Source organism: Heptranchias perlo, chromosome 13, assembly GCF_035084215.1.
Source record: "Heptranchias perlo isolate sHepPer1 chromosome 13, sHepPer1.hap1, whole genome shotgun sequence".
Classification (NCBI taxonomy): domain Eukaryota; kingdom Metazoa; phylum Chordata; class Chondrichthyes; order Hexanchiformes; family Hexanchidae; genus Heptranchias; species Heptranchias perlo.
In genome coordinates, this window is record NC_090337.1 from 27573848 (window position 1) to 27599045 (window position 25198).

The following is a 25198-nucleotide window of genomic DNA, read 5'->3' on the forward strand; positions in this document are numbered from 1 at the left end:
ACAACAGTGAGTACACTTCAAAAGTGCTTCATTAGCTGTAAAGTGTTTTGGGATGCACTGAGGATATGAAAGGTGCTAGAAAATGCAAGTTCTTTTTTTCTTTCTTTATTTGCTGTCAGTGCAAAGAACACTGAAGTTTCTCCTCAACATTTCTATGCTGCCCATGTCCACTATTTGTCAAAGGTATAAAACAGTTTGGAACCAGTTGTGGCAGGCACTTCTTGACCCTTTTTGTAAATACAGATTTGCTGAGTAGATATTTAAGACTCAGGATGGATAATTGACCAGAAAGGCACATTTCACAGACGCAATGATGAATTCAATAGTGCAAGAGGTACTGCCTAGGAGGGCAGCAATGCCTGATAAAATGTTTGTGATAAAAGTTGGCCTCTTCATCTACTTTGTAGCAGGCACACACAAGGAATACTTTGGGCACTTACTTTTATCATGGTTGATCTTCTACCTTAACTCCACTTTCCTGCCCTATCCCCATATCCCTTGATTCTTAATGTCCAAAAACCTATCAATCTCAATCTTGAATATACTCAATGACTGACCATCCATGACTCTCTAGGGTAGAGAATTCCAAAGATTCACAACCCGCTGAGTGAAGACATTTTTCCTCATCTCGGTCCTAAATGGCCGACCTCTTATCTTGAGACTATGACCCCTAGTTCTAGACTCTCCAGCCAGGAGAAACAGCCTCTCAGTATCTACCCAGTCAAATACTCTGTAAAAATATTGGAAATAGGGAAAAATTGACATCTTTTTCTTTAAGCTACTAACCATCATGCTCTGCAGGCTGTGCTGCATATTTGGCTGAGTTTGTGGCTTATTTTGTTGAATTGTAAACTGTTAATCTTTGACTAATGACTGACCCCTGTCACCCTCCTTGCTAGACATGGCAGTTATGTGATAAGCGGAACAATGACCCAAAAAAGCAGAACAATAATCCAAAGATAACAATAAGACCAGGACCGTGGCTAGATAGCTAGACAATGCTACATTGAAAAGGGTCTTGTGGTTAAATGAGTAATGTTAAAACAAGCTGACCATCTAGAATTCTTTGAAAAACAACTTTGTTAATCCATAAGGGTCTTATGAATATTGTTCCATAGATGGTGGAGTTTCCTGCCGGGGTGTGGGGGGACATAAAAACCCAACGTCTTTTGAGCTCAGCACAGAGGAATCAGCGAAGACCATCCAGATGCCGAAAGAACACTTAGCTGTCTGAAGATGACACCGCTGTCAGAAGAACAGTTGACTATCAGAAGACTACCTCACTGTCAGAAAATTCGAAATGACCACGTTGCCAACTTAATTACAACTACTGCCCAGAGATCAAACGGGGTAATATTGTTTTGATATTTGTTGTCTAAATATTTGATACCTCTACATGTTTGATTTGACTATTAAAAAATGAGACATTGATTACCAATTGGTGTTACCTCCGAATCTGTTACACCTCTAAGAATTTTATACGTTTCAATAAGATCACTTCTTATTCTTCTAAACTCCAGAGAACACAGGCCCATTCTACTCAATCTCTTCTCAAAGGACAACCCTCTCATCCCAGGAATCAATCTACTGAACTTTCGTTGCAACCCCTCTAAGGCAAGTATATCCTTCCTTAGATAAGGAGACCAAAACTATACACAGTACTCCAGGTGTGGTCTCGCCAGAGCCCTATATAATTGCAGCAAGACCTCCTTACTCTTACACTCCAGCCCCCTTGCAACAAAGGCACATACCTTTGGCCTTCCTAATTACCTGCAGCAGAAACCCTGTTTATGCACATATACGAGGTTTCCACCACAATTTTGACAAAGTTATGGCAGTGCATCGGCAGAAAGTCCAAGGAAGTTACTCTGAAGGGAGCTTCCTGTGCCATTCATTTTGCCTACCAGAATTACATGTCACGTGCAGATCCAGCATCAACAATTTCTGCCCACATTTCTGCTTTGTAATGGCCCAAATGCGCATATTTATAAGATGGAAATCAGGGCCACAGTGTTATGGAAAATAATTTTGAGGATTACTGTGGATTGATCATAAACTCAAGAGTTAGGAGTTTGTCTAGAAAAAATAAGTTATACCTTATATACAGCATAACTGACAAAGAAATTACAAAGAATAACATCATGAAGTAACTTATAATAACGACCACAAAACCTATAGTATACAAATTAAAATTGCAGTGCAATCCAAAATTATATTTGTGAAAGAATTCTATGTACGGTGACTATAGTGGCCTTGACATTATTTCACAGATATGAGTATTTGAATGTTTAACACATTTGTATGAAATTCCTTCCTCCTCTATTTATTTTAATGTAGAAAAATTTAAAACAATATAGACACCACAGTAGTGATGGTTGTCTGAGTGTCTTCTGGTGTGGTGAGTGATGTAGTTGTGTTCTGAAGTCTGGATAATCCAGGTTGTTCTATGAAGAGAAAAAAAATGTGGGAGCTACATTTCAATATGATAATGCAGTGGAAGTGAAGTCAATCAGGTGCCATGCCATTTTCCAACTTTTACGCTGGAAGTACGTTGATTCTTAATTTTTTCCAAATAAATGAGGTGTCCAAGGTTGCCAGCCTGTTTAATGGGACAGCTTACAAGTTTCAGGTGCAATTTTAAATGCATTTTTGGTACGCTTGCCGTTCTTTTTTTTTGGACAACTCAGCATTTGAAGGGGGCTTATATACAGGCTTTGATGCATTATTTTTTTGTTAACAAGCTATTCCTTGGGACAATGGGTGTCCCTATGGGAATCCCTCTTTATTTATGCTATTGTATTATTGTCTCCCAGTACAAATGTGACATGGAGCTTCTGTTGAATTGAGTGTTGGAAAAAGGAGTCAATATTTCAAGCATGATTTTCAGCTTTTCCCTCGAAGGGTGCAGCAGATAAACATTTACATTGGGTCCATGCATTGTATGAAGGATGCTAGCATACATTAAACCCATACGGAGGTTCTGCGCAGCTTCTCTCAAGATGTACAGCAGATGGCTGGGATAGTGGTGTAGTCCATTGGCCTGCTGTGAGCCAATATCTGACAGGGTTTTACATCATTACAGTGCATCCTAGAGAAAGTGGCAGCTCCAGGAACTGCTTGAAAACTTTGCTCATTCTGTGTGGGATCTAGGCAAATTAGTCAATTCAATGTGGAAGCATTGAATGAAGCACTGCAGCTCTTGGTGGACCATTTGAAGACGTCCATGTCAACCAGATTGCGAAGTATGAAGGGCAGCATCTTGGGAGTTCGAGAGGATATTTTGTTTACTCTCTCCCGGGTATTTATGTATCTTTCTGCCAGTATCAGTGAAGTAGCTGGTGTGTGTGTTGATGAGGCTGCTTTTCCTCTCAGCAGCAGCACAGAGGAGCAATCTGTAGCTCCGTACAGAAGCCTTCAACTTTAACAGGACCAGGCTGTCACGAGCCCATAACAAAAAGTCAGCCTGTTTTGTATCCACCACAGGACAGTGCTGAGAGGAGGGTCACCACTATCCCAAGAGACTAATAGTAGTTTGGAGCAACTATCTAAATCTCAAACTTCAGGCCCTCAGGTGGAGAAAAGAAAAAGTGTTAAAATGGGCAAAGAAAAAGTTGTGCGATCACATGGGATGTGCACGATGAAAAAAATGTCATGTTTTTTGTAAATAGCTGTAATAAATCACTGGAGTTACTGATGCAATGACAGCTTGGTGTTTGATTATCTTGTAGGACAATAGGGAACAGGTACAATACTGATGTCTAGGCTCATGATTATGGTGTGATGACCAGCTACGAGCAGCAAGGATTTTACTTAGACCAGAGAGAGGTTGGTGAGAGAGGACTGCTCTTTGATGGGCTTAGACCTCAAAAAAATATTGGTCTATAAATCTGTCAAGGTGACTTGAATGATTTTGGCTCTCAGCTCTCTAGCAGCACAAACCACTGCACCTGCTTTATATTCTTCATGGGTGTGGGCTTTGATGTCATTGACCTCTCTGGCATCCTCCTGGACATCTACCATCAGTCCTTTCTGGACAGTAAATTTATGGAACACACAACATGCTACCACAATTTGCAAAATGGTTGTTGACACATACTACAGCACACTCCTGAACCTATCCAGGCACCAGAACCTACCTTTAAGCGTCCAAATGGCTTGCTCAATTCTAATTTTTGCTATACTGGGTGCTTCATTGTAGTGCCTCTCTGCAGCACTGGTTCTCCTATGAAGTAGCATCATGAGCCATGGGAGCACCTTGTCACCTAGTAGTCATCCTGCCCCTTGTCTCTGCTGTTGATATGGAGCTGGGACTCTAAACCAGCAAAGTATTAAAGTATCATGACAGCTCCCTGCATATGATGAATTAACGGGCAAGAAGCTGTGCCAATGGTCGTAAATGACTAACATTTAGAGTATTATATCTTTTGTGGTTGATGTAAATATAGCAGTTTACATTTGAGGCATGCAATGCTATATATGTGCAATCAATAGCCTTCACAAACCTGAAGAATCCGGTGATTCTAAAAACATTTATTGCCCTCTCTCTCATCTGGGACTACTGTTGAAGTGTATAAATTGAGCTGCCCTGGCAAAGATAGTATTGGTGATTTGCCTTATACCTGAATGTACACCGAATTGGCTGATCTGGCAAATAATCCCTCTGTCTCCTTGGAATAAGCATGTAGATTAGATGTTCAGAACTGTGGTCACTTTCTCTGCCACAGACAGAGCTGTCCACTTGACGGACCTTGTTTACATATTTGGCTTCAGTAGCGAACAGAGTTCCGTGACTGAGGTAAATCTTCCTGAGGCAGAGCTGACGAGAGAGATCTTTGAATGGGTCAATACATCCTGCTCGATGGTTACCACTGAGATGGTTTGGTTCTTTTCTGGGGCTACCTGATCAACTTGGCTTTTCGTATGGACTAATAAATGAGGAATTCCCATTGGGAAGCCCATTTTGCAGCCTTCAGATACTTTGGGGGGAATTTTAACCCCAAGAACCCAGAAGTAACATTTTATCCTTCAATTAAGTTGCGATCGCAGATTCCGACCAGCCAACTTCACTTCCAGGTTTTGCGTCATCATTGGGCAGGTGAGAAGTCAGCCAGTGAGGGAGGTGTGAAGTCAGCTTTCGGGGCAGGTGAGAAGTCGATCATTGTTGGAGGTGAGAAGTCAGCCATGGTGGTTTTAGTTTCATGGCAATTCATGGGAAACATTTGAAATACTGTAAGACTGTGTGTGCAGGAGGTAACTGTACCAGCTAAACATACTTAATACATAACATTAATATAAGGTAATGCATATCTGGTGAGGTCATTAAACTTTTGTGGCATTACAGCCATACCTGCTGAATCGTGCAGTTAGCATTAATGTATGTCAGAACCTTTTGTCAGGCACCAATCTCAACATCTGGTGACCATCGTAGAATACATCACCTCTCTCCTCTGGTGCACTCGCAGTATTAATAGGGCTCATTTTAACTATTGGCAGAGAATGGGTATGCGGTATGCCCAAGTCAGTTAGATGCCGCACCTGCTGGATGCACCTGTGCCTCAATGAGCCCATTCATCCCATAATGCAAGGTCAGCTCCTTATCATCTTAAAATAATAGGAATGTGCAGAGTTTGCAGGTGTGGGACTCTGGACACCAGCAATACATGTGGATGCTGATGCCACCATCTTTACAGAACCTTGTTGTGGAGAACGGAAAATTGGCCGTTTACGTCCCTGTGATTGGCATGACAGTAAGCTGGGTGGCCATTGTGCCAAGGTCTGGGTCAGCCAACAAAAAAATTTGGGGTAATTTTCATTTGCCTACCGCCTCATTTGCGCTGGAAAACAGGGTAGTAGGCAAACGAAAATTTTTAAAAAACAAGTCCTGTCCATTGGCTGTCCGAGGCCTGATGGACTCAATTTTCAAACAGGCCTTGAAATAGGTGGCCAGTGTTCCTGTCTGAAACAGACGGGAGTCTTATTTCACTATTTAGATTGGTGTCCTAGGCCCGTTGTAGGACCTCAATGCAATTTTTGTGTGCCAATGGATGGGGCATGCGTGGCACATGCATCTCCTGTTGGTCTGTACTATGGTGCAGCCTACCAGTGGTCCTTAAAGGGACCAGTCCAAGCCACTCCAAAAATGGGCCAAAATTTTTTTCCTCTTTATTTTTGAGGGGCCAAAAGGAGCAGTAGTGCTCCTCCTGGCCCCACAGAAATACTCTGGTCCAGTTCCTGTGTGGCCCCCACCCTCCATGACCGGTGAGCTGCTTTGGAGCGCCTGTTCGGCACTCGCAGCTCACTGACTGAATGTTAATGAGACCCAACCAGCAAGGTGGTTCCAGCGTCTTGCTGGTGCAATCAAGCACACCAAACAATAATCGCCCCCATTATTTTTTTATATAGGCATTCTCTTCAGCATTTGCTGTTAACAGGCACTGTGGGAGCTGTGCATTGTTGGTCGCGTTAGGAGATGCAGAGCATATTGGGTGCATGGTAGAACTTGCGCTTCTGTGCCTGATATTACAAGGAACCGTCACCAGATGCACCAGCATGGTCATCGCATTATTGACCCTATATGTGTTTGGAGTAGGCAACATACAAAGCATAGAATAAAAAGCAAAAAAACAATAGTTTCTGGAAACATTTTCAGTATTAAGAAAAAAAATTACTAATCAGACACATATGCTCCTAGATCTGCTTTACCTGTCTGCGAAATCGATCTTGTTACATAACTGGTAGTGCTGTGACACTTGCTTGCCATCATGAAAGGATCAGGCAGTGAATCTGCAAGAAGAAGCAGAATATTTTTTATTATTGTAAAGCTATTGTTTATCATGAATTTGAGAATAATGAATGAACTCCAAATTTGGCACAAAGAAACATGTCTTTTATATGATTTTGGCTCCTTCATATTATACATGCTAATTTATGTCACCTTGTTACTCATAAATAAAACATTTCGAACAAAGAAGATAATTGTGTTAATTTCTTTTAATATTTTTTATCTCAGGTGGTATATTCTTTAGTGGTTAATCACTTTTACACAAGAATAAAAGACAACTTAAATTTCAAAAACTAGACTCTGACTTTACTACTTAAAAGTGAAATGATAACTTTTATATCTCAGGTTCCCGTACTGACTGCAGCCCAAGTTGTTTAAACAGTAGCTGCGTGTTGCCGAATATACTCCTGCAAATCAGGAGACCATTGCTATTATACTATGTTATACAAATTAATAATCTCACTTTATAATATTTGATAAATGAAATAAGTTTAAAACTGTTGTTGGATATTACACTGCCTTAATGGGTCAGTGGTTGTGGTGACTTTTAAAGTCAAAGCCTGTTTATACTTCTGACTGGTCTACAAATCCCACAACCAGTATGATACCATAATAATAATGAGTAGAATTTATAAATTGTCTCTGGATGTATTTTTTGTGAAATAAGGGAATTAGCTCAAAGGAACTCATGAAATCAGTTTAATTGACACAGTAAAGCTGCTAAAGTACATAATTTCTGTAGAGACATATTGAAAAAAGGGATGACAAAGGAATGGGCTCTTGTGCCCATTAGGACAAGAGTCCTTTTAAAGTACCAAGGCCTCCCCACGTTTACACAATATAGATTGGCAGAGGTTTATTTCTCGGAGCTGTGACTAGCCATCCTTCCTGGCATTGATGGAAAATGCTGGTTGCATAGTACAAGTGACATTATCCCTATTTTAACACATAACTAATATGCTACTGTATAAAACAGTTAGAGGCGCAAAGAATACAAACATTTGTGCTAATGTAAACACTAAAAGCATATGTGGAATTTTGTCCTCCAGTTACAACACATACAATTCCATAGCAAAGAGTCATTATTCTTGTAGACCATTACTTAAAGAAGTAAATATAATGAAATCATTCCAATTATTATACTTATCACTGATCTCTCCACTTGATTACTGCAATAATTTCTTATTCATTTCTTATTCGTTCAACAAGAGCATTCTGTGCATATTTTGATAAATATTTCTGGCTTCACTTTTAAATTTTATTTTTATTAATTTATTTTTCCCTCCCCTCATCTCAGGTCGAGCATGATTCCCCAATCAAGAAGGAAGCATGTTCTCAGACTTTTGGCGGTATAGCTCTTAGCCAGCCACTAGAAGGAGAGCAAAAGCCATCGAAGGTGACTGACCCACCAGGTATTTTTATTGACTGAGGTATTGTAAGATTGCAGGTTTAATTTTTCTGCAACTATTAAGAGTACCTTAGACTAAAAATGAATGCAAAACATTTATAGCTTCTATTTGATTCTTCAAAATAAAACATGCAAAATAGTGTTAGTTCTATTCTTATTTTTGTAAAAGTTCTTCCTCCAGTTCTTTGACTTTAACTGCTGTTGCCATGTTTACTCCTTCAGCTGTGAGGGTGAGCTGTGAGGCTCAAACTGGCCACAGTCATCATCAGTGCAGCCCCATAATTGTCCACAGAACATGCTCTTCTGGAGAGTGAAAATGCTTCACCCGCATTGTGTACCAGAAATTGGCACTTGAGACTTGGATGCAAATATGGAGGTTAGCGGATTGGAGTCCAATACTTTACTGCAAGAACTTCTGAATTTGGTTTATCTATCTGACCGCATAATGCATTGTGAATCAAAACTGTACATGAGAGACTATAAATGTTTTAAGAATTTTAAAAATGTGGTCAAACTATCTCATTTGGTTCTTCGAATTTAACTTTTCCACTGATAATGTGAAAACATATTTGGCTGAACAAGCTATCTGAATCACAATCACAAACACCTGACACACAGTCACAAACACCTGAAGCACAATCACAAACATGCTACAGGCAACTCTTACATGGCCATGGCACACAATGAAATGAAGAGCTTCACCCGAAATAAGAACATACAAGCTCTTTTGTTCAGCAAACTACATTGCAGCATGCACTTTCCCACATCAAATGCAGCTGTACCTTCAAACCCCAGTGGAGTTGGGTCACTCTTTATTTCATATCTCTTAGCTTTAACATCTAGGCCAGAAAGTGATCCTGTTGCAGAGGCAGGAAAACACATTAAGAACAGCCTAAAATAATAACTCCACAATTCATTCTTTTATTATTCATTCCTTATAAGAAGTAAACCAGCACAGATTCAGTTAATATAAGTAGGAGCATTGTCTGAGTTATAACCTGGAACTAAGAAAGATAACTGATCAAAATTCAGTACATTGCGTTTGATGTTTATTCCTTAGTGGAGACGTTTTAGCTAAGACATTGGTCAGTGGTAGAGTGCTTCTTGTTTTTGGTGAATGTCTGAAAAAGCAAACACTTTAATGTCAACCACATTATTAGAAGAATAACATCATCTGCTGTAAATAAGAATCCTCTTTTGAGTCCATGCACTGCTATGACCCATACTTGAGCTGTCACTACCTAATAGGGACATCTTGTGGGGAAAAGGTTCATAGTATCCCATCTGGAAACAATATTTTATCCCAGAATTCTGAAAACCCTCACTGATGAAAGACATAATTGTTTCTTCTTATTTTTCATTTCCAATTTTTGTTTGTTTATGTTTATTTCCACTATTACTTCCCTTAATTGATGCCTAACACATCAAATCAAATGAATTTCAAATCTCCGTCACAGCTTCTAGTGCTGCATAGGCCAGGAAATTGGTTACACGCCAAAAACCGGCGTAAAGAGGGCGGCCTCTGCAATGTGCGCCCAAAGATGAAGGCTCGAGGCTGTCTGGAAATTGTTCCTCGGGCATCATCTGCATAATACCGGTAAGTTGCGATGGGCGTTACAATGCAGACCATCGGTTGGGGCCCTGGAAAATCCGTCCAGCGCCAATTTGGAGCCGGCCCGCAGCTAAGTCCTGGGATTGGTGGGGGAGGTGAGTGGGAGGTGGGTGATTGCTGGCCAGCAGTATTGCTGTGGAAGCAGGAGGAGCATTCCTGATCCTCTTGGCTCCACAGCAAGGTAAGTAAAAAATGAAAATTACCTTCTCTTCAGTTCCCTATAGCGGTCTCTTTAACAGCCGCTGGTTAGGCCGCTGTGGACCCAGAAAAACTGAGCCAGTATGTGCCGAATTTAGCATCGGGGTCCTAAAACAGGCAGTAAGTCCCTGATTAGCATATTCAAGGAGCTTATTGCCTGTTTTAGGTGGGCGCCCTTGGCACTTCCGGAAATGGATCAGGTGCGGGTGATTGTGCCCAGAAATTGGTCCTGCCGATTCCTATTTGTCACCCAGAGATCGGGCGTGACTGGACCTATTTCTTCCCCATAGATTGACTGGAAGGGGTGCACGACCAAATGGGAAGAACTTTCATTTTAATTCTGTTTTTACCTCACTTTTCCAATTTTATCCCTCGCCTTCATGTTAAGTTTTCTGTATATATTCTACTTCAATTGGAATTCAGAATAATAAACTGTTCCATTTTCAGAAGGACACATATCTGGGTTACTGAGCCTTGCTAGTTAAAGTTTTGAGTTATGGCTAGTCAGTAACCACAGAATCACGCAAAAGTCTTGCATGTACAGAATAGGAATCAAATGCATGATGTCAACTAATGCCGCACGAGCCCAACTGTAGATGGTACATGTAAGGCTCTAACCTTTGTGGAGACTTGGGGCATGAATTTAGCTCGGAGCTGGAAACCCAGCGCGTGCGTAGATATTCGCGTGGGGAACCCGGAAGTCAAATGAGTGCATTGCAATCAGCGATTGCAGCTGACTTGAAGGTAAGTATTTGTGCTTCCGGGTTTCCCACATGCCAGGCAGTCGGATTGAGGCTGGCTAACTGCTGGGAGCGAAAGGAGCCGCAAATCAGAGAGGAAGGAGGGAGGATGGGAGAGATTGTAGGCCGTGGAAGAAATAGGGGGCGGGGGGTGGAAGGAGGTGGACGGTATTGGGTGGGCCGTGGAAGAAGATCGGCGGGGGGGGCACCATCGGGTGGGGGAGGTCCAGCATCGGGGGGGTGGTCGACCGAATGGGAGGGGTTGGTCTACCATCAGGGAGGCCCACCATCGGGGGGCTGCCACCATCAGGGGGGTTGGCCGATCGCAGGGGTCCTGTCAAGCCAGGTAAGCTTGTTGGGTCTGGATAAAGCACTCCTGCTCCCCCGGCTCACAAGCAATGCAATAAAGGCACTCACTTCATGGATCTGGCCCTTCTCACCTGTTTTCATGATGTGAATCAGAAGCGATTGGAAACCTGAACAGGTAAGGTTAAATTTGTTTTACATTTCTGATGCACAAAAAATTAAGTGCCTCACCTATCGCAATGAGGTCCATTGCCCCTTTAATTATTGGCCCGTCGTCTTTAAGTGGGGAAGGGAATTCTGGGTTTCTGTTGTGCGCATGTATCCTAATGCGCCTGGGTTAAACCCGGAGGTGGACGCGTTGGAACCTGGATGTGGTTCCACTGAAGAATTCAACTTATTTTACTGCCCACCCACCCCCAGCCTACCCGTTCTTGGGGGTTAAAATTACCCCTTTGATCACTGTTATATTTCTGGATGAGTCAAGCCATACTGGGAATCAAAACTACAGCACTCTTTCTTAAGCAATTTACCTCAGGGCCATGGCCAGAGTTGTACACGGTATTTTGTGTTGTGGTCTTTGTAGTTACGTTATCTATCTAGCAGCTCGGATCAGAAGGAATAAAATGTTCTTTGCAGCCATGATCGGGAGTCCCGAAGGCTGTGTGGCCTGTCTGGTGCCAGGGTTAAGGACATCTCCTCATGACTGGAGAAGAACTTGGCGCAGGAGGAGGAGAATCCAGTTGTTGTGGTCCACGTCGGGAACCAATGACATAGGTAGAAGTAGGAATGAGGTTCTGCTGAGGGAGTTTGAGGAACTAGGGTCCAAATTAAAAAGCAGAACCTCAAAGGTAATAATCTCTGGATTACTACCTGAGCTGCGTGCAAATTGGCATAGGGACAAACAGATCACAGAGTTAAAAGCACGGCTGAAAGAGTGGTGTGGGAAGCAGGGGTTTCAATTCATGTGCCACTGGCACCAGTACTGGGGAAAGAGGGAGCTGTTCCATTAGAACGGGCTCCACATAAACCGGGCTGGGACCAGTGTCCTAGCGAACCGAATAACTAGAGCGGTAGATAGGGCTTTAAACTAACAAGAATGGGGGATGGTGCAGGTAAGGGTAAATTTATAAGTCTAAAGAGAAAAGTCAAGGCTGTCGAGCAGAGTAGCGATTTGGGTAAAAACAAGCAGAGTGTATCAGGAAGGGACAGAGAGGGCATTAGTGACTAAGGTCACCTCAGGGAAAAATAGTAAAAAGTTAAAAATAAAGGCTAGAACTAGGGGTCATAGTCTGAAGATAAGGGGTTGGCCATTTAGGACCAAGATGAGAAAAAATTTCTTCACTCAGAGGGTTGTGAATCTTTGGTATTCTCTACCCCAGAGAGCCGTGGATGCTCAGTCATTGAGTATATTCAAGACTGAGATCGATAGATTTTTGGACACTAAGGGAATCAAGGGATAGGGCAGGAAAGTGGAGTTGAGGTAGAAGATCAGCCATGATCTTATTGAATAGTGGAGCAGGCTCGAGGGGCCGTATGGCTACTCCTGCTCCTATTTCTTATGTTCTCATGTCACACCACATACCAGCTGATTTCATGTCAAACTTTGCAAGTGCACATACCACATGATCATAGAGCTGTGAGTTGAATTCAAGTGCTTAGTGCCACAAATTTCAAGTGAATATATAATTGAAATAATAACCTCCAAATTTAGTTAAAATTTAGAGCCACATTATGAGTACATTTTGTGAACATTCACTGTGCAAACGTCACAGAATAAAGTGAAATATGATACATGCAATTATATAACTGAAGAAATAAGAAATCAGCTAGCTATAAAGAAAACTACTGATAAAACAACATTTAAGCACAATTTATGCTGAGAATACAACATGAATTCAAATTAATAGCTAATTCAGATTCGAAACTCCATATAAAGGCTGTGCTGGGTTAGCTGATCTCAGCCAGGGGAACAGTTGGAGTGCTACAATTGGTTTCAGAGGAGAGTGAAAAACCTGCTGACATTCACTGTTTAGGCTCACACAGAAGAATGGCCACTTGGGAGATGTACCAGAAAGCTGCCAGCACCTGTGGAACCGTACACGAGCAAGAGTCAGCACTTTCAGGATAGCAGGAGAGAAAAGAGAAGAAAATTGGAAAGAGTAACTAAGAATTAAGTAAATACAGAGTGAAATTTAATTAACGATGCAACCTGAGCCATGCTGGATTAATTCCAAATGAACTCCAACATTAATCTGATTTATGCCATGGAAGCAAAAGCTTTGAATTCTTCTTTTCATTTGGAAATTGCCCCTATAATGTGATATTGGCATTCCTAATTTCAATTTGTGGAAAATATACAAAACACAAATGCAGCAATGGTGTGTAAGGGCAATACACACTTTATCAGAGGCTTTTTTTCTTTTGTCTTTATCATATGTATTTTTCATTTTTTTCTCTCCACAGTGTATCACTATGCACTGTACTCCAGTGTAAAGGATGGAACATTCTGGGCTGTGGACCTGGATAATATGACTGACAGCGTCATTCTGTCGCCAACAAACGAGAGGTCAGATTCAGTGAGACACATTATAACAATTTCCCTCTCAACACAAAACATCTTACTGCTAAGTGCTACTCATCCACTGTCCCAGCTATGAAACACCCAATTGTATCAGTTAGATTTGAATGGCAGGAACTAGAATATGATCCTCAAACGTCTGGTCTGGTCTAGGGGATGTCTTACCAATTGCATTATGGATTTATTAAGACAGTTTTTTCCTGTGTAAACATGACTCTAAATAAAAAAAAATCAAGCAAGAAAGTTTGGAGTTTTCTTCTGTGATATATACAGGGCTTTAGAAGTGTAATATCTTCTGGTGTTATAACTTAATTTAGTCAAAAAACGGGAATAGAGCAGCATGGAACGGTTATTGTAATGTACCTTTACTTCGTGAAGCACTGACAGAGGAAGCTAAGGAAATGCGGCGAATTACAGTTGGCTCCTTAGACTGTGACTCTGGGAATACAGAAAATCAATGCATGCCAGGGTTAGAAAAGAGGCTGGTTAGTATACTAGGAAGAGCAGCAGGAAAATAATAGTCAAGCACTGGTCAGATACAGTACATAAAACCAGAATGCTCTGCATGTACTACTTTCTACAGTTCATCTACAAAATTCATTTTTTTCTTCAAAACATTTTTCTTTTCTCCAGTTTTATACCATTATTTTTAAACCCATATTTTATGACTTCTTTCCTACCACGTGAGGTCCAATTCTTGCAGATACAAACAGGTGTTTTACTCTTCAATATTTTGCTTTAACTGAGGAGAATTCAGTTGAGCTGTATTTACACAGCAAAGTAATGAATAATGTTGGAATTGCTGTTTGCTAGCATTAGACACACTCCACTGAAGGGTCAGAAACGTTTTCCATCAAATAAAGAAAACAATAGATGTGTTATTAAATATGAGGGGATGCATTATGCAGAAAATACACAAGAGAGAGCAATGGAATAAACTGTCTGTTCCACTGTCCTCCATTGTGCAGTCTGTGCATGTGGTTATGGGTGAAGATAATGAAATAATTCTGCTCATATGTATATATATATATATATACATCTATTTACTTTGTATTTAGTTTTATAAGAAGTAATTTAAGTATCATGCAAGCTGTTTCTCACTTCTCTCCAGAGAGAACTGAAAGCAGTCTTTTAAAAAAAAATTAAATATCACATTCATGATTTCAGTTCCAAATATTACCAGTGAATCCTGGATCTGATATAAACTCAATATAAAAAAAGCGATTTTTATTCTATACAGCAGGCAATATAGCACATAGAATCATAGAAGGTTACAGCACAGAAGGAGGCCGTTCAGCCCATCGAGTCCGTGCCAGCTGTATGCATGAGCAATCCAGCTAGTCCCACTGCCCTGCCCTATCCCCATAGCCCTACACATTTTTTCGTTTCAAGTATTTATACAGTTCCTTTTGAAGGCCATGATAGAATCTGCCTCCACCAGTCCCTCGAACAGTGCATTCCAAACCCTAATCACTCGCTGTGTAAAAAAGTTTTTCCTTGTGTCACCTTTGGTTCTTTTGCCAAACACCTTAAATCTATGTCCTCTGGTTCTTGACCCTCCCACCAATGGGAGCAGTTTCTCTCTATGTACTCTGTCTAGACCCTTCATGATTTTGAACACCTCTATCAAATCTCCTCTCAACCTTCTCTGTTCCAAAGAGAACAATCCCAGCTCCTCCAGTCTATCCACATAATTTAAGTCCCTTATCCCCGGAATCATTCTAGTAAATCTCCTCTGCACCTTCTTTAAAGCCTTCACATCCTTCCTATAATGCGGTGCCCAGAACTGGACACAATACTCCAGTTGTGGCCGAATCAGTGCTTTATAAAGGTTCATCATGACTTCCTTGCTTTTGTACTCTATGCCTCTATTGATAAAGCCCAGGATCCTGTATGCTTTTTTAACGGCTTTCTCAACCTGCCCTGCCACCTTCAATGATTTGTGTACGTAAACCCCCAAATCTCTCTATTCCTGTACCCCTTTTGGAATTGTGCCCTTTAGTTTATATTGCCTCTACTCATTTTTCTTATCGAAATGCATCACCTCGCATTTTTCCACATTAAACTTCATCTGCCACTTGTCCGCCCATGCCACCAATATGTCTATATCCTCTTGAAGTCTATCACTATCCTCCTCACTGTTGATTACACTTCCAAGTTTTGTGTCATCTGCAAATTTTGAAATTGTGCCCTGTACACCCAAGTCCAAGTCATTAATGTATATCAAGAAAAGCAGTGGTCCCAGCACCGACCCCTGGGGAACACCATTGTACACCTCCCTCCAGTCCGATAAACAACCATTCACCACTACTCTCTGTTTCCTGAATTTAGCCAATTCTGTATCCATGTTGCTATTGCCCCTTTTATTCCATAGGCTGCAATCTTAATAGCAAGCCTACCATGTGGCACTTTTTCAAATGCTTTTTGAAAATCCATATACACCACATCAACTGCATTGCCCTCATCTACCCTCCCTGTTACCTCATCAAAAAACTCTATCAAGTTGGTTAAACACGATTTGGCTTTCCCTAATCAATCCACACTCATCCAAGTGACTGTTAATTCTGTCCCGGATTATCGTTTCCAAAAGTTTCCCCACCACTGAGGTTAAACTGACTGGCCTATCATTGCTGGGTTTATCTTTACACCCTTTTTTGAACAAAGGTGTAACATTTGCAATTCTCCAGTCCTCTGGCACCACTCCCGTATCTAAGGATGTCTGGAAGATTATGGCCAGTGCCTCCGCAATTTCCCCCCTTACTTCCCTCAGCATCCTCAGGTGCATCCCATCTGGAGCAGCTGACTTATCTACTTTAAGTACAGCTAGCCTTTCCAGTACCTCTTCTTTCTCAATTTTTAGTCCATGTAGTATCTTAACTATATCTTCCTTTATAGAGACTCTGGCAGCATCTTCTTCCTTGGTAAAGACCGATGCAAAGTACTCATTTAGTAGCTCAGCCATGCCCACTACCTCCATGAGTAGATCTCCTTTATGGTCCCTAATCGGCCCCACCCCTCCTCTTATTACCCGTTTACTGTTAACATGTCTGTAGAAGACTTTTGGATTCCCTTTTATGTTGGCCGCTAGTCTATTCTCATACTCTCTCTTAGCCCCTCTTATTTCCTTTTTCACTTCCCCTCTGAACTTTCTGTATTCTGCCTGGTTCTCACTTGTGCTATCAACCTGACACCTATCATATGCCACTTTTTTTCCGCTTCTTCTCATTCTCTATCTCCTTTGTCATCCAAGGAGCTCTGGCTTTAGTTGCCCTACCTTCCTCTCTCGTTGGAATGTACCTTGTCTGTACCTGAATCATCTCCTCTTTAAAGGCCGCCCACTGTTCAATTACAGTTTTGCCTGCCAATCTATGATTCCAATTTACCCGGGCCAGATCTGTTCTCATCCCACTGAAATTGGCCCTCCTCCAATTGACTATTTTTACTCAATACATTAGAGTTGTAGTTGCATGGAATTCAAGAGGAAAGAGTAGTTTTTCTTTTCATGTGGATAGCTGATAGTGAATTTGAAAAGATAATTAAAGGTGAAATGAGGTGGTGCAGCACTTTGGTGACTCAACTCATTTTACCAAATAGAACACATCTGTGTCTGATTCATCACACAATGAATTCCCAATCTCTATCATATGATGATCTTAAAGTATGCTTCCCCACAGGAAAGAAAGGACAACTGAAGAATGAGTCATCCTGGACCACTCTCTTGGACACCTCTTAGCAGCTAGTTAGTATTTAACACTGGCACAGGGCAGATGAAATGCCTGTTTCCCAGCTGCTGAGAGTGTGTGAAATGGAAAAACAAAGACAGCAAAGGGGAAAAAGACAAAAATATCATTAAAAAAGCTTCCATTTTCTTATATCTACATGAATCAAATAACTGCATTTGTGGTACCACTGTGATTCATTGGCAAAACAATTTGGAATTGGGACATGTAACAACAACATAATTCCTGGCCTGGGTTGTTTTTGGAAAATGAACTAGGCATTAGTGAGTGCGTGGTGGTGGTGATGGGGGGTGGGGGGGGGGGGTGGAGTTGGTGGTTTAAAGTGGGGTAAGCAGCTCAAGGTGTTATTACAAGAGGCAATAAATTTCATATCACAAAATAACATCTTTAAAGTCTTACTAAGTTCAATGACAATTCCACCATTTATTTTTCTTTATTCGTTAGTTTTAAACTACAAAATTAGAAATAATATCAGAAATCTTTATAAATAATACAGCATTAAATTTCTATGGAAAAGGAAAATGCCTGAATTAATAAGATGCTTCTGTTACTTCATGCCTGTACAGAGATTGACTAAGCTGAACATTTCGTTCCCAACACTTAGTCAAAAAGATTCTGTAAGTGTGCACTAATGATTCTTGATATACTGGATCTCTGGGAGGAAGTTTCTCTGTATTAATTGGTTTCCTTGAGAGGTTCTGATGTCACTCCTTTGTACAATTTCAAGATCAATTAAAAGGGACACAAAGATCCAACAGCAGAACGAGACACAAACTGATTTGTAGGCTTATTCATTTGCCTTGCTTGCATTTTTCTCTTGACTTGTTTTAAATATATTTCTTACCAACTTAGCAGTGTAAGTACATAAAGATAAGACTTGTTAACCATTAGTCTCAGTTCATAGTTGAGTTAATTGTTGTCCTATGGTACCACTCACTTAAGCAGCCTGCACAAAGTCAATTAGTAGAAAGGTTGGGGGAAAATGTATTTTCACAAGGCATAACATATACTATATATTTAGACAGTACAACAGAACAACATAGAAGATGATTAAAATATTTAGGGAGGCACAACAAAAACAGATGTATGGAAAGGAGCTTTGCCTTTTCTCCATAGCACTGATATTACCATAATTTAAGAACATATAAGAAAACATGAAATAAGAAAAGGCCATCTGACCTTCCACAGGTCATGTACAATCTGCTTTACCAAGGACTCTACCTAATTTATTTAATCTCATGAGACAAAATTCTACTTTGGTGTCCCCAAAAATAAACCAGGTGAAATTCCAGAATATTTATCTAACCTTGCACCCTGCAATATACATGCTTAATTGATTGTGTTCTGTCATATGACATTTCTATGGTCCCAGCAGCAAAAGCAACGACTTGCATTTATATAGTACCTTTAATGTAATAAAGTATCCCAGGATGTACCAGGAAGAAGAAGATCACACCTGGAGGTGACAAAGGCATGTTTAAGGATTTCAGCAGTGAAGGGTTTTCAATTTGTTGTCGCCTCCCAGCCCTATTCCTACCTCTCCTATAATTCCCCTCTTGAATGCCTGCAGTCTGGCATATGCCTTTCTCACAGCACCGAAACAGCCCTAGCTAAAGTGACTAACAACATCCTATGTGACTATGACACAGTGCATTATTGCTCTTCGTCCTTTTCAACCTTTCCAAAGCATTTGATATGATTGACCATACCATCCTCCTCTAATGTCTCTTCTCTATCATCTATCTCCATGGGATGCCCTTGAATGACTCCACTGTATGTATTTGAACACAGCCAGTACATTTCTAGCAATGGCTTAACTCCCTTCAGCACAACATCACCTCTGGAGCCTCCTGGAGGACCTATTCTTGGCCTCTTCCTCTTTCCTATCTACATACTGCCATTCAGCAACATCTCCGCAAACAAAGGATCACCTTCCACATTTGCACTGATGATATCATAGTATCATAGTAGGTACAGTACTGGCTACAGCTCAACATCTTCACTACTTCTCTAAATGGCTTGACTGCCTCTGTTCTGTTGGACTCTTGTCCAACATCAAGCTTTGGATGAGTCACAACTTCCTCCAGCTCAACACTGCCATTGTCTTCAGCCCCTGCCACAAACTCTGCTCTCTTACCACCGACTCCAGCACCCTTCTTAGCCACTCACGCTGAACCAGACCATTTGCAATCTTGTCCTGTTCGGCCCTGAGCTGAACTTTAACCCCCATATCCTTCCTATTGCAAGACCGCTTATTTCCAATTCCTACAACATCACCTGCCTCTGCTCATACCCCAACAGAACCACCAAGTAAAGTTAAAAGAAAAAAAATGACAAATGCTGCAAATCCAAAATCAGAAAGTACAGAATATCTAATAAAGAGTTTTTATCTGAGATATTAACCTGAGATATTTTACCTGAGATATTAGATGCTGAAGGATGTGCTGTGTATTTCTAGCATTTTCTGTTTTTATTTCAGGCACCATTATTTTTCACTTGCTCTCTCTGTAATTACCCTTGTAACCTTCAATGTAATTTCTTAACCATGTATTTGCAGTTATAGGTGGTAGTGGCTGTTGGTGGAAGAGAATTTTCCAATGTGTAATGTTTTGATCCAAGCACTTAAGCTGCAACCTCCAAATCCCTGCCATCATTATTTTAAGGCAGGTGTTAACCTGTTTAAAATAAATAAGTTAACACTGGCCTTAAAACAATGTTGCCGGCAATTTAGGGTGAGCATCTTAAGCACTCACAAAATATTGCCCATTGAAAAATTTCCTCCAAAAAAGCAGCTAATCAAAGCTAAATAATGCAGGTTGAAAGGTTAGATAGATAATCTGGAATTTTGTGCTCATTAACTCAAGGGGTATGAGTGCAGCAAAAAGAACACTTTTATCAATTTTATCAATGTCAGCATCAAACAATTCCAGACCAGATATCGCATGGCCAGATGCACCCTGTACTTGTCCCAATAATGGGTGTTAATTCCGGCTTCAGAAGAATACCCACCACTGTACAAATGTGAATCAACTTCAAGATTCTCTTCCTGGTCTTCAAATTCTGTCATGGCCTCGCCATGTTTGTACTGAGTTAGCTGGTCTCAGCTGGAGCATTAGTGGGGCTATTAAGAGAACTGGTCTGTATTTCTGCTCTTGTTTGTTATCCAGCAGTGTACACTGCAATATTGTATATGTGAGGGCATGGTCAAGCTTGGGTGCGATGCCCTCAGTGCATTTAGAATAGACATACGGGGGGTGATTTTAAACCCCAAGAACGGGTCGGTTGGGGGTGGGTGGGAGTTGAAAATAGTTGTTTTTTGGGTCACGTCGGCAACCCGGCTTTATTTCCAGGTTTAACGTTGGCGCGTAAAAGTACAGGCTTCCCACTGGGAATGCAAAGTCCGAAGATTTTGCGGTTGCGACCCAAAAAAACAACTATTTTCAACTCCCACCCGCCCCCACCCACCCGTTCTTGGGGTTTAAAATCACCCCCATGGAGTGAGAAACTGGAGGATCATTATCACCCAAGGAATCATATAACAGCATGAGTCATCACCTTTATAAGATAGGCAAGGTGAACTTATTAGTGTGTACGAAGGCTGAACGTGTGGCATTCAGTTGCAGCTGGCAAATGAAATGCACTTTCTCTGACATAATTTCTTTACATGATTATTCTTGGACTATGTACTCTGTAACTTAATAATAAAAAAATAAACAAAAGCCTTGGAATAAGCTGGTAAATACTTTACAACAAAAGCAACTTGCATTTATATAGTGCCTTTAAATGTAACAAATTGTCCCAGTATTTGGCCTGCAGCTATCTTTTCCTATAAGCTATGACAATTTAGTACTGACTTATCGAGAAGGCACTAATCAAATATTCATAACAAAATTATTGTATCACAATGTATAGTTCTGAATTTATTACAACAATTATTGATATAAAATTGTATCACAACTGCCATTAAACTGTAACTTCCTGGGATACAAAGGTGAGAAGAAAACCTATATAGAAGTATATTAAAAACGTGAAACACAAAACAGCACAGTGGGGCAGATAAAATGTGAATCGAAGATTCCTGAAGTAAGAATATAGGAATGTACAGGGCCAGAAAAAGCCATTGCAGTCCATCTGGCCAGTCTCTGTGTCTCGGAAATATCATAAAGAAAGAAAGAAAGACTTTCACGACCTCGGAACATCCCAAAGCGCTTTACAGCCAATGAAGTATTTTTGAAGTGTAGTCACTGTTGTAATTAGGAAACGCGGCAGCCAATTTGTGCACAGCAAGGTCCCACAAACAGTAATTTGATTATGACCAGATAATCTGTTTTAGTGATGCTGGATGAGGGATAAATATTGGCCAGGACACCGGGGATAACTCCCCTGCTCTTTTTCGAATTAGTGCCATGGGATCTTTTACGTCCACCTAAGAGGGCAGGCAGGACCTCGGTTTAACGTCTCATCCGAAAGATGGAAATATCATAACTCATAACACCAGTCATAACTCTGTTATTAAAAGTTTCTCCAGGTACTTTTCCAACTCTCTTTTGCATTTGCTTATATCATCAGCCTGCACTGCTTCCCTTGGCTGTCCATTCCATATCTTCATCATCCTACTCACCACTTTTGAGAACATCCAGGGCTGCTTGTCACATTATGGGGGGAATGTTGACCCCCCAGAATGGGCAGGAGAGGGGTGGGGGAGGGGGTTAAATTCTTAAAAATGGGAAACCCGACTCCAACCCGCGGTGAACACACCTACTTCCGGTTTAACCAGGGCTGGTTGGGGGGGGGCGGGTGAGTAACCTGTTCTCGAGAGTCAGGTTGGTAACTAGAATATGTTAATGAGACCGCGTGCCTCAGATTTTAGCAGCCATTTGAATTTAACGGCTGGAGGCAGGCTTTCCCGGACTCAGGGAACCTGGCAGCTAAAGGGAGGCGAGAACTCCTGGCTGCAGCAGGTAAGTGCTTTTCCGGCACTGCTTGTGGGCCAGGAGGAGCAGGTGTGCTTACCCCCGGCCCCCCAAGCAAACCTGCCATGATCTGCCTCCCTCCCCATGATCGGCCGCCCCCTCCCCCGTGCGATCCGATGTCCTGCCCCATGCGATCAGCCAAACTCCCCCCACCCTGTGATCCGATGTCTTGCGATCTCTCTCCCCACCGCGATCTCGCCCTCCCTTCTCCCCCGTCCCCGGCTTGCGGCCTTCCTGCCCGTCAGCAACCAGGCTCTCAATCTACTTATTTAATTTGACTTTCTATTGTCTTTCTACACCCTTCTAAAACTAATTTTTATTATCCTCAACTAATTTTTGTAGAACTCCCATTCTTCACTACCCATTATTTCCTTTGTCTTTCACATTCTGCTTACCTAACAAGTTGTTTTTGATCTCCTTATTTAAATTAACCCAGTTCACTTTCTAAAATAAAGGCAGAAAAAGCTGGAACTACACAGCAGGTCAGTTAGCATATGTAAAGAGAAGAGATGGTGTTTTTGGTTTCTGTTTCAACAGAACGGTTCTGATGTATTTCCAGCTTTTTCTATTTTTATTTCAAATTTTCAGCATATGCAGTTTTTCCTTTCTTATTTCACTTCCTAAATTGATGAATGTCAGACAAGATTCCACAAATTACCTGTAATTTAGCACTCAACCAAGTGATAAACGCATATAGCAAGAAAAAAGCTTTCAACATCAAATTTGTCATCTGGTTGAGTGACTAAAATTGAAATAGGTGACGTGTTACCTACAATTAAGAGGAAATCAATTCATTTTGTCAAATAATCTTTCAGATTGAACAGGTGATACATGCAAACAGTAAAAATAAACGATTTTAGAATCTAGCTTGTCACTGATACTACATATATGACGGACACTGATTTAAAAACTGAAAAAAATCAATCTGGTCTTATGGATTAGTTCAAAGTTTTTGAAAGAAATTATTATTACAGTTGTAAAATTACCTTTTGTGTGGTCCTCTATATTTCATGCAGTTGCACCAGCATTTCACACTGATTCACTAGTATTTATGCATTATTTCAGGTGGATTTATTGATATTTTACATTGATTTCGAGCTTGTTCTGTACGTCTGTGGTTTAGATGTGCTTTTTGATTCTGCACTAAACTGTAGGTCGACACGAATAATTTGGTCTTAATCCACTGACAAATGTGAGCAAGTCTGAAATTTTCACTTAATTTGTACAATTTATATTACAATTACAAAGGTTTTTGAATAGAATCTGTGGTATTTTGTAGAACAACCACCTCCCCCCCCCACCCCGCCATGTAAATGGTGTAAATTGAAAATAATATGGCTCTTGGAATTGCTCATCTGCCAGCTTAAATAAGAGAGTTCACTAATGGACTAAAGCATAAGCCTTTCTAGCCCTTAATGGTTTTTTTGGATTTTGGGTGCAGTCACTTGCAAAGCACTTCCTGACTCTTGTCCTTAAATCACATCCAGTTTTGAAAAATCACATTGCTGTGTAAGTACCTGTAACTTATACAGGCATATCTGAAAAAGGTTAAAGGGATTGCCACTGTTTGCAGGACAGAAAGCCCAGAAGAGCCATGCATCACGATAACGGTTTCTGCAACACAAGTAATGGCCTGGATTTTCCTTTGCAGGGCAGAGTTTCGATGGGGCAGTACTTCTGTATCTATCCCGGCCCTGAACCATTTTCCTTGGTCAGGGCTCCTGTAGGGTTTTCTGCTGTTAAGAGACACCCTGCCAGTGTCAACAAGGAAACGCTGAAGCTGCTGCCTCAGAAGATCCGACAAGCGACTTAAGGAGCAGAAGTGACCCGAAGATTGGAGAGAGGTCGAGACCTAGGTCTTCGGTTGCTAAGTCTTTTGGATTGTCTGGAGGGAGAGGAGGCTGCTATAAGGCTCTCTTCTTCCATTTGAGTATTAACTGTGGCTTCCTGGGGGCTGTCCCCAACTTCTTCATAGCTTATCACCAATTACCACATAGCCCCAGGAAGCGGCAGTAAGTGTGGCAGAGAGCAAGGAAATCCGCTGTGACCCTAGGCGTCCGCCCCCCTCCCCTCCCTCCACTCCACTGCCATTTACATGCGGCCGGCCAGGAAAGGAATGGGAAGTGGTTGGGGATGGGGGGGGGGTAGTCCTGCTCTGGCAGTGAGATCTTTCCGGTCAAATGTTCCATCATTCCGCACTGTGATCCCACCTGATTTTGAAGAATTACCCCCAACGTGTTTATCAACTTAAGCAAAAAAGGTTTCATGTGACTTTACAGGGAAGACATTGCCCTTGCAAAGTTCTGTTTTACCAGAGTTGATGGTGATAAAGTACAAAATATCATGAGTTGTATGATACACAAATTAACAGCTAATTGTTCAACTTTTAGGGTTTATGATCCCATGGCAGCAATGTTCACCATTGTGAGCATTAAGAGATTTTATAAAATAACTGACAGAAGTCCAATGAAAATCAGATGACAAAATTAGGCAACACAACTTATACATAGAACACAAGTAAATATATCTTATAAATTACACATGGAGAAAGTATGGAAGATATTATTTTGGAAAGGTGAAGAGTCATGAGGTATAAGACGGACACTGAAGTTACACCAGTTGTTTTACCTTTCTGCTGAGGTCTGCGATTGGAAAGACCCTGCAATGTAAATCGCTTTTTAGCAAGAGATGAACGATCAAGGTTATGACTGGAAGGAACATCAGCTAGGAAAGAGGAAGAGGAAGAGGTAAGGAGGAAAACTGAAATATCCTTAAGTGCACATAGTTTATCTTTGCACCAAAACACGTTTTTTTTCAGTGATTCATCAAAACATTTCTTAGTCCTTTCCAGACTAAATATGA

General features: G+C 41.1%; 1 protein-coding gene and 1 long non-coding RNA gene across 2 annotated transcripts in view; one reads left to right on the plus strand and one right to left on the minus strand.

Moving 5' to 3' along the window:
- LOC137331438 (uncharacterized) overlaps positions 1-8659 on the plus strand; it is a 35195-nt gene extending 26536 nt beyond the window's left edge. Inside the window, exons 5-8 of the long non-coding RNA XR_010965476.1 lie at positions 1119-1350; positions 1521-1614; positions 8079-8193; positions 8412-8659. This is a non-coding gene — a long non-coding RNA (uncharacterized lncRNA). The remainder of the gene's footprint in view (positions 1-1118; positions 1351-1520; positions 1615-8078; positions 8194-8411) is intronic.
- The window catches only part of mcf2l2 (MCF.2 cell line derived transforming sequence-like 2), a 275749-nt gene that overhangs the window by 9099 nt on the left and 241452 nt on the right, over positions 1-25198 (minus strand). The window contains exons 27-30 of the mRNA XM_067995223.1: positions 24965-25060; positions 13987-14061; positions 8972-9046; positions 6703-6783 (exon numbers count right to left, since the gene is read on the minus strand). Coding sequence (XP_067851324.1) covers positions 6703-6783; positions 8972-9046; positions 13987-14061; positions 24965-25060 — 327 coding nt within the window. The remainder of the gene's footprint in view (positions 1-6702; positions 6784-8971; positions 9047-13986; positions 14062-24964; positions 25061-25198) is intronic.